The 12,323-nt window shown below is 45.3% G+C and overlaps 1 protein-coding gene across 1 annotated transcript in view; it reads left to right on the top strand.

The window, feature by feature from the left end:
- Positions 1-12,323, top strand: part of VWA8 (von Willebrand factor A domain containing 8) — a 1,423,713-nt gene that overhangs the window by 763,738 nt on the left and 647,652 nt on the right. Inside the window, exon 28 of the mRNA XM_069205432.1 lies at positions 6,483-6,621. Within this exon, the coding sequence (XP_069061533.1) occupies positions 6,483-6,621 (139 nt within the window). The remainder of the gene's footprint in view (positions 1-6,482; positions 6,622-12,323) is intronic.

Below are 12,323 nucleotides of genomic sequence, written 5' to 3' on the forward strand. Positions count from 1 at the left end.
ACCTGGGCTTCTATCCTGAAGTGATGCAGGTTATCCACATGACAGATAATCTCTTACTTAACTGCTTCGGTTTGCAGCAGCAGATGTCTTTCTCAGATCTGGGGTATAGTCACTATCCCTCGGTTAAAAAAAATAATAAAAAAAAGATTCTGCCTGTGATCCTAGCATTTCTCCACAAAAGTATGTAGAACTCTTTCAAGACAAAATCACCTCAAGGGGTCAACATATAACAAGTACAGTGGCAGTTGTACTCCAACCAACTCTGCACTCAAATTGAAAGTTGCCCCCCAAAGTATTGGGGGTGGCCAGTTGTGTCAAATGCATTACTTTCCTTTTGGTGGTCCACAGCTCCATATGAACCAGCCACAGGAGTACTGCCACTCCAGTTTGTGCATTCAAATCCAGGCATTCTCTGGCCTCACAAGTGCTGCTCCTGGGACGGTTGTTTCTACAGCAAGGAGTTTGTTGCGGGTATGCCGTTTGGAGCATGCCTTTGGGTACAGTCTTTGGGTAAGTGTTAACTCTCTCTGGGAAGTGGCTGTCCTACTGGATCTGGCTTGGTCCAGGTCATATAAACACAAAAACCCTTTGTTCTCCATTCAGTGGAAGTAAATTCGAAATTAGATGCCTGTAGGGGGCTGAAAGGACAATCAGAAACACAAGAGTCGTGAATAGTGGAAAAAGGCATGGAGTGGTTCATCCGACAGCACAAGACAGAACATTTGTACTCACAACATTGTTTAGAAAATGACTCCCGGTATAGGTAGTTATTTTATTATATGGAAGAGTTTAGCGATGCTGTTTGAGTTATCAAGCGTGAGTGCTAGAAACTACTAGAGTTAGGAATTCTTTTGAGAAACATAAATTGGTCTATTTGGCAATTGAAATGGCTTATTTATCATGCTTTAATGGTTGCCTTCTGCAACGGTTTGGCGAGTTGCAATTCAGCACTCCTCAAATAAGGACAAATGTGAGAACTGCTTCGTTCCTCTGCATTGCTGATATATCGCAGACTACATCTCATGGCTATAGCAAAGCCAATGTCCCTCGAACTTCACATTGAAAGGACACTTTGTGAGGTGCATTGATGCACTAATTGATTATTTTGTTATTGGTTTAATCTTACCACTAAAACAATTTACAGTTGTAGTGCTTATTTCTGACTCAAACACAAACAGCTAGACTTAGTTTTTCTGTTTAGCATGCCATTTGAGCTACTGGCACTTAGCGAATTGTTATTAACAAGCAAACCCAGCCCTCGAGAGAGGAGGCGTGTTGCAATGAACAAGGCTACTGTATGGGTGATGGTGATAATGAATTATGTTGTAACACCTACAAAGCCTAAAGTAAATGAAAGCATGCCTTCAGTGAATTAACTGCAGCATAGGATTACTGTGATTTAGATAAAACGATCCTTTCCTCACTGGTATACGACTCCTGTGCTTGCACTATATTTAAACCCCTGGTACAATTTGAACACATAACTTTCTGGCGTCATAGGAAGTTCCTTGTAGGTATAGCTGTGCCCACTCCTACAGAGCTTACAATTCTGTCACTGAATGGGAATGTGCTCACTCACTACATCAAGTACAAGAAAGTCCTTACCTACTTGGCCACTAAGTGCATTGAAATAGCTATGTTTCAGGAGGCCTATCTCTCGTCTTCTGAATCGATGATACTCAAGAGGAACTGGTTTGTAATAGATTGAGTTTGGAATCGTCCTCAAGCACCTCACTGTAAAAGAAAGCTGGGGTGGCAATTCTGATGGAAAAACACCACTATCTTTTCTGTTATGAAGGTCTGCTGTGGTCTGGCCTGATCTTGCTGCATGTTATTTGCTTGGGATCCATGCACTCTCAGGGTTCTTACGAAAGAAGGCATGCCCAGAGTAGTTCTGGGAGGAGACTGGGATATTACAGTTGACTCAGTCATTATTCGATCCGGCAACAATGGTCATAACAGTTGAGACAGAGGCCTTCTCAGGGACCTAATGAGGATTATGCATAGTATTGCATTATTCCGGGAGGCCCAATCAATGCGACATTTGTATCCTGGATTCAACCGAGCCCATTTCACATTCATCCCCAAAGCATCCAAGAACCCTCTTAGCTACACCAAATACAGAATATTATTCATTTTGAATACGAATATTAAAATCTTGACCAGAGTCTTGGTCTTCCATTTGCAAAACTATTCTCCTTGCTCATACATGAAAAACAGATGATTTTTCACGTGGTAGGTCCTCGGCGATAATATATGAACATTCTTACACCTGATGTGGTTGGCCCAAAATGATCATAATGGTCATCAATGACCTGATCCTATTAGATGCAGAAAAGGCACCTGCATGTGCTGCTTGGGGAGAGGTATTAGGACTCTCAAACAAGAGGGACTGAGTCCTGACTTTACACAAAAAGGTTCAATGTCTGTGCACAGAACCAATGGTACAAATTAATTGAAGTAGTTCTCTAACTCCTTTACAGTTAATAGAGGTGTAGGTAGGGATGTCACCTTTCCCCACCAGTATTTCTCCTTGGCCTAGAACTGTTGGCAGCTAAAATCCAACAGTCTAAGGAAATTTACAGTATCAAAATCCCCAAGGGGCAACAGAAGCTCTTTTCATGACATTCTGCTCACCTGACCAAATTCTTCAATCCTGTCATCTTACATTAATATCCAAATTGTCAGTGTTCTCTGGATAATCAAAAACCTGTTCCACAACTGAGGCACGGCCAATGACAAAATTCACAAGGGACGTAGTGGAAGGTCTCTCCTTTGAGTGGATGCCAAAAAAATGAGATAAATCCAGACAATTCATCCACTTTATTGCAAACAGTTCTAACCTTTTTAGGTGGTCCTGTTTGCAATTAGCACTCTGGGACGAAGTGCTGACTGTAAAAATGAGTACAGCCTCAAGTTTTTATTGTGTTTGTAATGCATCCCATATTAATCTCTTGGACTGAAATTGAAACAATGATCCTTTCCCAGGATCAATTTCCCAAAACTGCATGCTGCAGTGACATCTGGGGCCTTCTCCTATTGAATATGGGATCGTATTGTCTGGCTCACCAGTTGACATTCCTCCTGAGACTGCATCCAGCTTGAACCTACAAACCAACATGGATGAGCATTGAGATACAACAGCCCTACAGGGGGCTGTAATCCTATTGTCTACTCAACCAAACAGGCATTGCTGACATCACATAAACACCCTTGATATCGGCTAAAATGCTAAAATTGTTCCATGCGTGGTCCTTTAAATGGTGATGGAAATGTAAATGGATCTATCACTGTGTTGGTTTAAAACTGGGCCCCACAATGGTTACGCAGGATTCAAGCCTGATCCACTCTTATTTCCGTATGTTGGAGCAATTTTGTGGTGTTTTCTCTGGGCTGTACTGCTGATTTTTTATGCCTCCTTATCCATGAAAGCAACTTCCCTCAGTTCTTACTGTCAGAAAAAACTATCGGTACAATTCACTGATGATTACAGATTTGATATTCTGACATTTCATGATAAAGGATTCTGAGTAGACAGGCTGGAGTACAGTTATTTTAAAACCTTGTACAAGTGGCACTGATTTAGGGCAACTAATCTTAGTCTGGATTCCCGGTGTTGGAGATAACAGCAGATGGATATTCAGTATTCTCTGGTCATGTCCAGCTTTGTTGCATTAGTGGTCACAGATCTAGACCACAATTGTAGGTTTGTCTGGGTCAAACTTTACAGTTAGTGCCTTGCTGGTTCATTTGCATGATATGTCTCCATTCCAGGTGTGTCTGCACACAAGAGGAGATTAATTCCTTTGTCCCTGGAGGTAGCAAAAATATGCGTTTTGACATGGTGGAAAACATCATGAGAACCAACGTCTTTGGGGTGGTTTCTAGAAATGCTGGTGACAGCAGAGCATGCATGCAGCATATACAGACCCAATGACCAAACATCTACAATTCTTGCTATATGGAACAATTTTCATGATTTTATTCCTGTGTGATGAGACACCCTATAGCAGTTCCTTCACTTAATAACTGGCATTTTAAAGAGGAAATTGGCCCCAGCATACCTTCACTACTTTCTACTAAGTAGGGATCTTGGAATTCTTTACAACCTACACCAATAGATTACTATGATAGATGCTGATGTCTTTTATATAAATTCAGTGTCTTCCATTGCCCTGAATCCTCCTGCCCTTCATTCTAGCCACCTCCCGTAGCCTTTCAGGTCCAGCCTGTCACAGCATCCTTCCACTTCCTCCGCTGGCTGCATTTGACAGTGGGACTGATGGTAATTCTGCCCTTACTAATAGAAGCTACAGTATAATGTGAGGTGAAATATTGTTTCCCTTGGTGGTTTGCTACACAACAGTGTACTTGGTCCTACTATGGGAGGTTTCCTTATTTAGTGCTTAGAGGTTCATTCTTTTTGGTGCTGTGGGCGGTTACTTGAGATGTCTGTGATGTCACTGTACAGGCAGGTGACAATACTGCATCTCAGTCAATCCTACTAATGCGATACTGCCTTGTTGTTCCACCTCTGTAGTTTTTCATTTCACTCCGTGAGAGCAGATTAGCCATTGTGGTGTTTTGTGTGCTGCTGGTGTGTGGGGGAGCCTAAAATCCTCCCTATATATCCCCTTCTCTGTGACCTTGATATTGGGGTTCCACTGTTGCATACTTTGAAAGTCTCAATAAACAATTATTTTACAAAAATCAAGAAAGTCCTACCCAGCAATAGCCCCAGTGTCTTTAACTATGAAGCTCTACAGTGGCATTTCAGATGTCTGGATAAAGATGACCAATACACATTTCACAGGATGTCTGTTGTCCTCTCCAATATTAATCCCCTCCCTTATTATAAAAACCTGTTAAAAAGCCTGCAAAATTGTCCACTACATACACCTTGATTGGACACTCACTTTCAGCCAGTGCCTTGAGCTTTAGATAAGTACTAGCATCTGCAATTAGTTCCTAATATATCTATAGGCTGCCAGAAGGAGCTCTACAATGTCCTGTAGAGTACAGGATGAATGCTTGTGTGGCCTGTTGTCGGTCTACCCTTGACTGAGACCCTGCATGATGGACCGAAGAGGCTACTGAAGCTAGGCTGTCTTGCAGGAAGAAGAATAAGAGCTTTTCTTCTGTGAGCAAAGCTAGTCCTGAGCTAAGGTCCAGCTGAGCCTGCAGTCTGGGTGGGAGAACCGACTCAAGGAAGAGACAGCTAAGGAGTGAAAAGGACTTACAGCCCTTCTGACCAGGACCAAACTCAAGATCCAAGTTCCGTAGATGATTTTCAGCAGTCCCTCTACCTTGTAACCTTGCTTAACTATGTTTTCCCCAGGACATCTACCAACCTGAGGCTAAAAGTAAATGCTGGACCTCTGGCCTTGTGTTTGCTGAGCATGTGACTCTGCTACATCCCCGTTATAAAGAGTAATTCCTTGCTTTGTTTTCTGTCCCTCTAGTTTCCTGAGTGTGTAGCGAAGCTTAACTCTATACCATTTTTTGGACCATATTTCAAAGGTTTACTGTTCTCAATTTATATATGGCAAAAGTCTTAGTGTCATCCTAACCCTAAACTAAGATTCTCATTAATCCAGGTGGATAAACTTATTCTCAGTAGGCACTCTTAGACCAGTGGTTGCCCAAAATATTGACTGCAACTATTATAAATTGAGGTGCAGGCTCCTGACATTGAATGGCACCTTCTTGAGATGCTCATCCATTTCCAGTCCTCTCTTGCATACAGAGCTACAATCCTTGGTTGTATGTCTGTGAACAAGGTCCCTTTATTTGTTTTGTGGGAACCGACCCATCCTGGAGACAAGAGGAATTGGTAAACTGTGCATCCTCATTTCTCCATCCTCAGCAGCACCTTTGTTTTTTTCAAAGCCCACTGAGTTATCTTGTCGCCTGTCTCGAGATTTAGTTGAAGTGAAGTATAAGAGCTGGGAGGCCAGAACTTTCTACTGAATTCCCAAAAGAGTTAAGAGCAAGATGTTTGCTTTGTTCTTCCTTGTTTTAACTGCCCTGCCTTTTCATCACTCAGAGTACGCCTTGCCTTTTCAGCCTGCCTCCCTTTCGTAAGTCATATATACAAAGCAAGTTTTGGTATTCTAATAACAGTGAAACAGTATCTGATGGCCTGGGACTGAGGAAAAAAACAATAATGCTCAACACTAAAGGTGCTAAATATTGTTTTGTTTTACTCCATTGAAAAGCAAATGAAAAGACTGGGTGATTGAATTATTTTTATTCTGTTGTGAATTATACTTTAAAATGTGTATTGAATGTCTTTATAATTTGACTTGTGGAATGTTTAAGGTCCAGAGTATATGTGACGTGGAATGTCCAGTTGGATTGAGATGCACCACAGTTTTGCATTCTGTATCACTGACATCACCAATCAGAACATCATAGATTTTTGGTAATTTGAGTAAGTGTTGTGGTGGTGCTTCATCATAACCTATTGATTTTTTATTTAGGGTCCTGTGCATTTAAATGTACAGGGATTTCCACTTGAACGTCATGAAGCGAGGTCCCTCAGTTTCACAGAAGAGCTTGCCTTCTGGAGCTTACCTATGAATGAGGTGAACATAGTCTGTGATGTTACCGTTGCTCAAGGTATGTAAAGTCTGAACCAGATCTAGTTTTTAATTCACCTTTCTACACCTTGTATTACACTGAACCATTACCATTGAGCCTGAATAATTACAGCACATCAATGGTAAAACAACGTGACTGAAAGAATTGATGAACAAGAATTTGGAAAACAGGAAGTATGCCTTATGTACTCTAAGAAAAACTATAGCATTAACTCTAGAGATAAGTTCAAACTAAAATATTCTGTTGGTGTTAATGAAATCCATTTCCACACATCCTTCCCTATGAAACTCTCCATAATAAGAACTTGAAGAAGAAAAAGACTTCATATAAAAGCAGAGTGAACAGTTTGTTCAGTAGCTAAGTCAGCATGTGAGATTTGAATAGAGTGCCGGAAAGTGATTGTCCGTTGTACTCTTTTAAACCACTCAGACAACAAGTGTAATCATTTGACAGTAACTCCCTGCCACTTTCCACTTTGAACTTCAACATATATGCTCTGCACGTCAGTGCATGTTTAACCAGAAGAATCTGGGTACTAGTATTTAGTGGCTGTTTTGAGAAGGATTTAAAGGGAAGGTGCTGCCTTTGTCCTTGCTTTTTTCCAACTACTTTAGCTCATATTTTTAATGGCAACTAGCCTCCACCTAAAATTGTATTCCTTAATACTTTTTCAGTTCAGAAACACACCCTGAGTACCTGAGACCTATTGAGACCTACTAATCAAAAGAGCAGCTGCATATGGGCTGTCTAAAAGAGGCCTCTGTTGGAGACCACTTAGGGCCTGATTTAGATTTCGGTGGACAGGTTACTTCATTACAACGGTGACAGATAATCGGTCCGCCGAAATATAAATCCTATGGGATATAATGGGATTTATATTTCGGCGGACAGGCTATCCATCACCGTTGGGACGGAGTAACCCCGCCGCCGAAATCTAAATCAGGCCCTTGGTCACTGTCCTCACTGGTGCTCTCCCCCAGGGATTCAAGATGTCCCCACAGAACGGATGAAAGAAGAGGTGAGGTAGGCCTAGTTCATGTGGGTGTGTTTGCTTCTCAACACATATTATTATTATTTTTTTTTGTTGAAATTCTTTATTAATATCGCAAGGTGGTACAATGCAGAAGGGGACCTGAGTCCCTGCACATTCAGGAGATGACATAAAATGTATCACATAGAGTGCAAACTAAACCGAATACAGCCAACAACCCGTCTGAGCATTGTAAAAGGACACTAATAATAAAGAATGAGGAGGTAAAGATTGGGGAGAAAGAAGAAACTTGGGGCGGGAAAAGAGGGGGGGTGAAGGGGAGGAGGAAAGGGATGGCAGAAGTGCAACATAGGTGGCCTAGTGGCGCAATGTATGTAATGGCATGGCTCGCTGGAAGGAGGTGCAATTCAGGGGGATTTCGTGCCGTCTATCTAGTCTAGAACGCCTTTACGGGTCGCCCTTCCTCGCATTAAAGGACAGGATATCCGGGGCCGTGTACACAATACCATGCGCCATTAACAGGTAAAGATTACTGTCTTATGCAACAGCCGTGACTCATTAAAATATAATAGTGGAGAGGCCCGATAGAAGAGGAAATAAAGGACCCGAGTCTGAGTTGCCAAACAGAGGATGTTTGCAAGGCCCACTAAGGCCTACAGAGGGCACAATGCAGGGCAGCCCAACTTATGGAGAGAAGGATAATGTAAAAGAAGGGAGAAAAAGAAGAAAAGGTAGAGGAGGAGTGAGGAGAGGAAGAGAAGGGAGAGATTGATATCAGGAGGGTAGCAGGTAGCCCCGTACTAAAAAAGGGGGAGGGAGGAAGGAAGGAAGGAAGAAAAAAAAAAAAAAAAAAAGAGGGAGGAAAAAGGGGGGCGAGGGAGGTGAAGGGGGGAGGCAAGGACGGAATAAGGATGCATCACAAGTATTATCGAGCTCCCTAGGGTGAGAGCCTAGTTGGGTTCTGCCGCAATGGGGAGGGGGGCGGGAGAAAGGGAGGGGGAGACTGAAATACTAGGTGGGGGGAGGAAAGGAAGGGGGGGATGTAAAGTTCGAGGAGGGGCTTACATATGAGAGTGGGAAGAGCGGGTAGGGGAGGGGGTTATCAGCTAGGACTTTGGTCTTGAATTTTTGGTTTTGAATCGGGGCAGACGGAGGCAGAGACGAGGAGTGCTAAAGGGCCGGTGTAGATAATGGTGAATAATTCAAGACGGCCCTACTGCAAGGAAGGGGGTCCACACCTGGTTAAATATGGCAGCCTGATCCTGCATGTTATAGATGACTCTTTCATGTGTGGCTATGCGGGTCATTGCCACAATCCATTCCTCCGGGGTTGGGGAGATTGGAGATCGCCAGTGGCGAAGGATGCAGATTTTAGCGGTGGCTAATGCCATGTGCAACAGACGTCTATGCAGCCTGGGCAGGGCCAGGAGGGAGACCATGTCGTGCAATATGATAAGGGAGGAAGAGAGCGGTACCTGGAGCGGTATGGACTCAGCCAGAGCGAGGCCCACAGCTTTCCATAAAGGCTGAACCATCGGGCAATCAATTAGGATATGGAGCAAATCACAGTGTGGTTCTGTGCAGCTCCAACACTTTGCATACGGGAGGAGTCCTGTTCTATGTAATTTCACTGGAGTCCAATACCAGTCATGGATTACCTTGAAGAGACAGAATTTTAGTTGAGCTTCTCAAGTACCCCTGTCCAGGGCCTCCAGAATGTCCACCCAGTCCTCCGTGTCAAACGTACGTTGCAGGCGGTCTTGCCATTTTAAACGTAGCTTATCCTGGAGAGGTTGTGAATAAAGGTGTTGTGTGATGACCTCGTAGAGGCCTGCCATAACACCTTTGTGTTTTCCCCAAGTTTTTAAGTAAGTTACCACGGGCGAGGTCTGGAGTCCCCAGCGAATCGTATCAGCGCCCTGTTGCAAACAGTGTTTGAGTTGCAAATATCGCCATTCCTACTGCGGGTGAAGGTTGAATTCCTCCTGTAGCTTAGCAAAGGATTTGGGCGCTCCTTCCTCCAGCACCTGAGCAAGGTCAAGGATACCAATTCTTCTCCATTGCAGCCAATTAAGCACCTCCCTACCTATCCATAGGCCATCGTTGTTCCATAAAGGGGACTAGGCGTGCAGGAGACGATGTACCCCAAACAGGCGGTGAGCCCTGCGCCAGGTAGCGCGGGTCGCCTTTAGGATCTGATTCCCTGTACCGGAGGATGAAAGACCGCCATGGGAAAGCAGAGTCTTCTCTATAGCCACCCACTGCGGTGGCTCCGACGATCCAGGCAGTGTGTGAGCCAGTTGTGACAGGTGTAGCGCTAGCGCATAGTGTTCCACCGGAGGAAGTCCTATTCCCCCTTAGGAACGGCACACCATTAGCTTAGCTAATGCCAGACGTGGCTGCATAGAACCCCAGACAAAGACTCTTATATGTGTATCAATTGACCGCAGGGTGGATAAAGGCACTTGCAAAGGTAGAAGTCCCAAAACTTAAGTAAAGCGAGGGACCGTGACCATCCGTACCGCCTGTACCCTACCCACATGGAAAGGCCCAGGTGGTTCCATTTCTCGAAGTCAAGTTTCAGTCACGCAATGAGGGGATCTAGGGTGTCTGCCACCATATGGGCCAGTCCTTGATTGACTAGCCCTCCCAAATATTTGAGGCGCCTCAGCATCCAGCGAAAGGGAAAGCCGTGAAGCACAGCTTTCGTGGTCACCAGCGAAAGGGGGAGAGCCTCGCTCTTGTCCCAGTTTATGCAATAACCAGAGAGGGGTCCCCCATCTTCAACTTAGCGAACACATATCGCTCCTCTGGGTCAGTCCATGTTATCATGACAGTGAGTGGGATGGTTTTCCGCAACAGCAATGCGCACCACATTTCCGGGGGGCACTGCCTCCTGGTTCTTGTGGGGTAGGGCTGCAGCTAAATAATGTCGTTCCCACCCAGTCCCTGTGTAGTTTGCGTACTCATCCCTGTGGAGGTGCGTCTACTGGAGTGAGGCTGTGTCAGCCCGTTTGGAGTTAAGGTAGGAGAGCACCTTTTTCCATTTTATGAAATGGGTAAGGCCATTTACGTTCCAGGAAATGATCCGTAGCGGAGTACGGGGTGGCGGGGGGAGTCGTCCATCGTGGAACCCAGAAATAGGGGCCAGGGAGTCCAGATGGGGAGGAGAGAGGGGGTGGGGAGGAAGGGGGCTAAAGAGGACAAAGAGTGATGTCAAGGACCTGGAGGAAGAGTCTGTCTTTGGCAGTGGAAGGGATAATAGGAGGGGAGGGAAAGGGGGGGTAAGCGAGGGAGGCAGATTGGGGCAGGGAAAGAGAGGAAAAAAGGGAGAGGACCCCAAGAAAAGGGAGAAGAAGGTTAAGGAATATAGAGAGAGGGAGAGAGAAAGAGAAGAGGGAAGGGGAGAAATAGAAACACGAGGAATGGTCCAGAAGAGGAGAAAAAGCTCAATAATACCCTCAAGAACAAAGGAGGGAAGAGAAAGAAACAGGAAGAGAGGAAAGAGGAGAGAGAGAGAGAGGAGGGAAAAGGAGAAGGGAGAAGAGAAGAAAGCGGAACAGAGAAGTCCCGCCGATCCCGATCTGTAGTCTGTGGGTCTAAACCTAAGCCTATAAAGCTCAAACGCCTGATCACCCAACTAGCGGGTCCTCGGCCAGAGGGGGGGGTGGGGAGGTGCGCAAGACATCCCAGTCCCACCAACCCATAGTCCCTGTCAGGACGTAATATTTAGATATAAGATAAAAGTACCGGAGGGCGGCGCATGAGCACGCAGTAGAAGCCGGTACAGCGCCACGGGACGGGGAACAAGAAGGCGGTGAGGGGGGGCGGAGGAAGGGACCTTCGCAGAGTGCACTTATGGTAAAACCAGGCCACGAGTACTGTGGCATTGTCAAGCCGCGCAGATGATGCAGGCGGAAGATACCCGCATGAGGAGAGGGGGTAAAGGGACAAAAAGGGGGGGTTGGAGAGGGGGTAAGCATCCATCAGCACGTCAGGTAAGGACCCCGTGGTACCCGGTGCAGTAATCCCCAGGTGTAACAAACGATGTGTGCAAGATAATGTATCCATGTGTGGATAAATCGGACAGCATAGGGGGGTGGCATTCTAGCTTGAGGAAGGGTGGGGGGAGGGGATGGGCATACGAGTGCAGGGGAGGGGGGTTGATGAGCCAGGGAGGGGATATGGCGAGTAGGGGAGAGGATAAAGAGTGATCCACAAACCGGTGAGCGATCGGATATTGAAGACTTAAAACCGCAAACAATAGTCAATTGAAAACAATCAAACTTGAAACGTACCACACAAGTATGAAATCTGAAGGGCAATAAACAAGTTATACAATAGACTCAAGCAGGCCAAATGAGAGCCTGACAATAAACTAAGTTTGTCGTAGGACCTGTTGGAATACAGTTCAGCTGTAAAACAAATGTCAGCGACATTATCAAAGAGGCAGGTACTCATCCTTCCATCGTCTCAGTAGAAGGACCTCTGCATCTCTCACAGAACATCGCATTTTTCGCTGTCGCAGCTCACTTGGGATGTCGTGCAGCTGTGTCATCAGGTGGGGGTCGCGGTGGGATTCAGGGGAGAGCGAGACTTGTCACTGTCTGTGGTCTGTATGTGCAGCACCACTGCCTGCAGTACTTGACCCCTTTTGTTGTGGCTCTTCGTGAGCCTCTTTAAGTCTCTCCCCCTAGGTTGGGAGTCTGCAGTGGCCCATCCCACTTCT

The sequence above is a fragment of the Pleurodeles waltl genome, chromosome 8 (genome assembly GCF_031143425.1).
Source record: "Pleurodeles waltl isolate 20211129_DDA chromosome 8, aPleWal1.hap1.20221129, whole genome shotgun sequence".
In the NCBI taxonomy this organism is placed as follows: Eukaryota; Metazoa; Chordata; class Amphibia; order Caudata; family Salamandridae; genus Pleurodeles; species Pleurodeles waltl.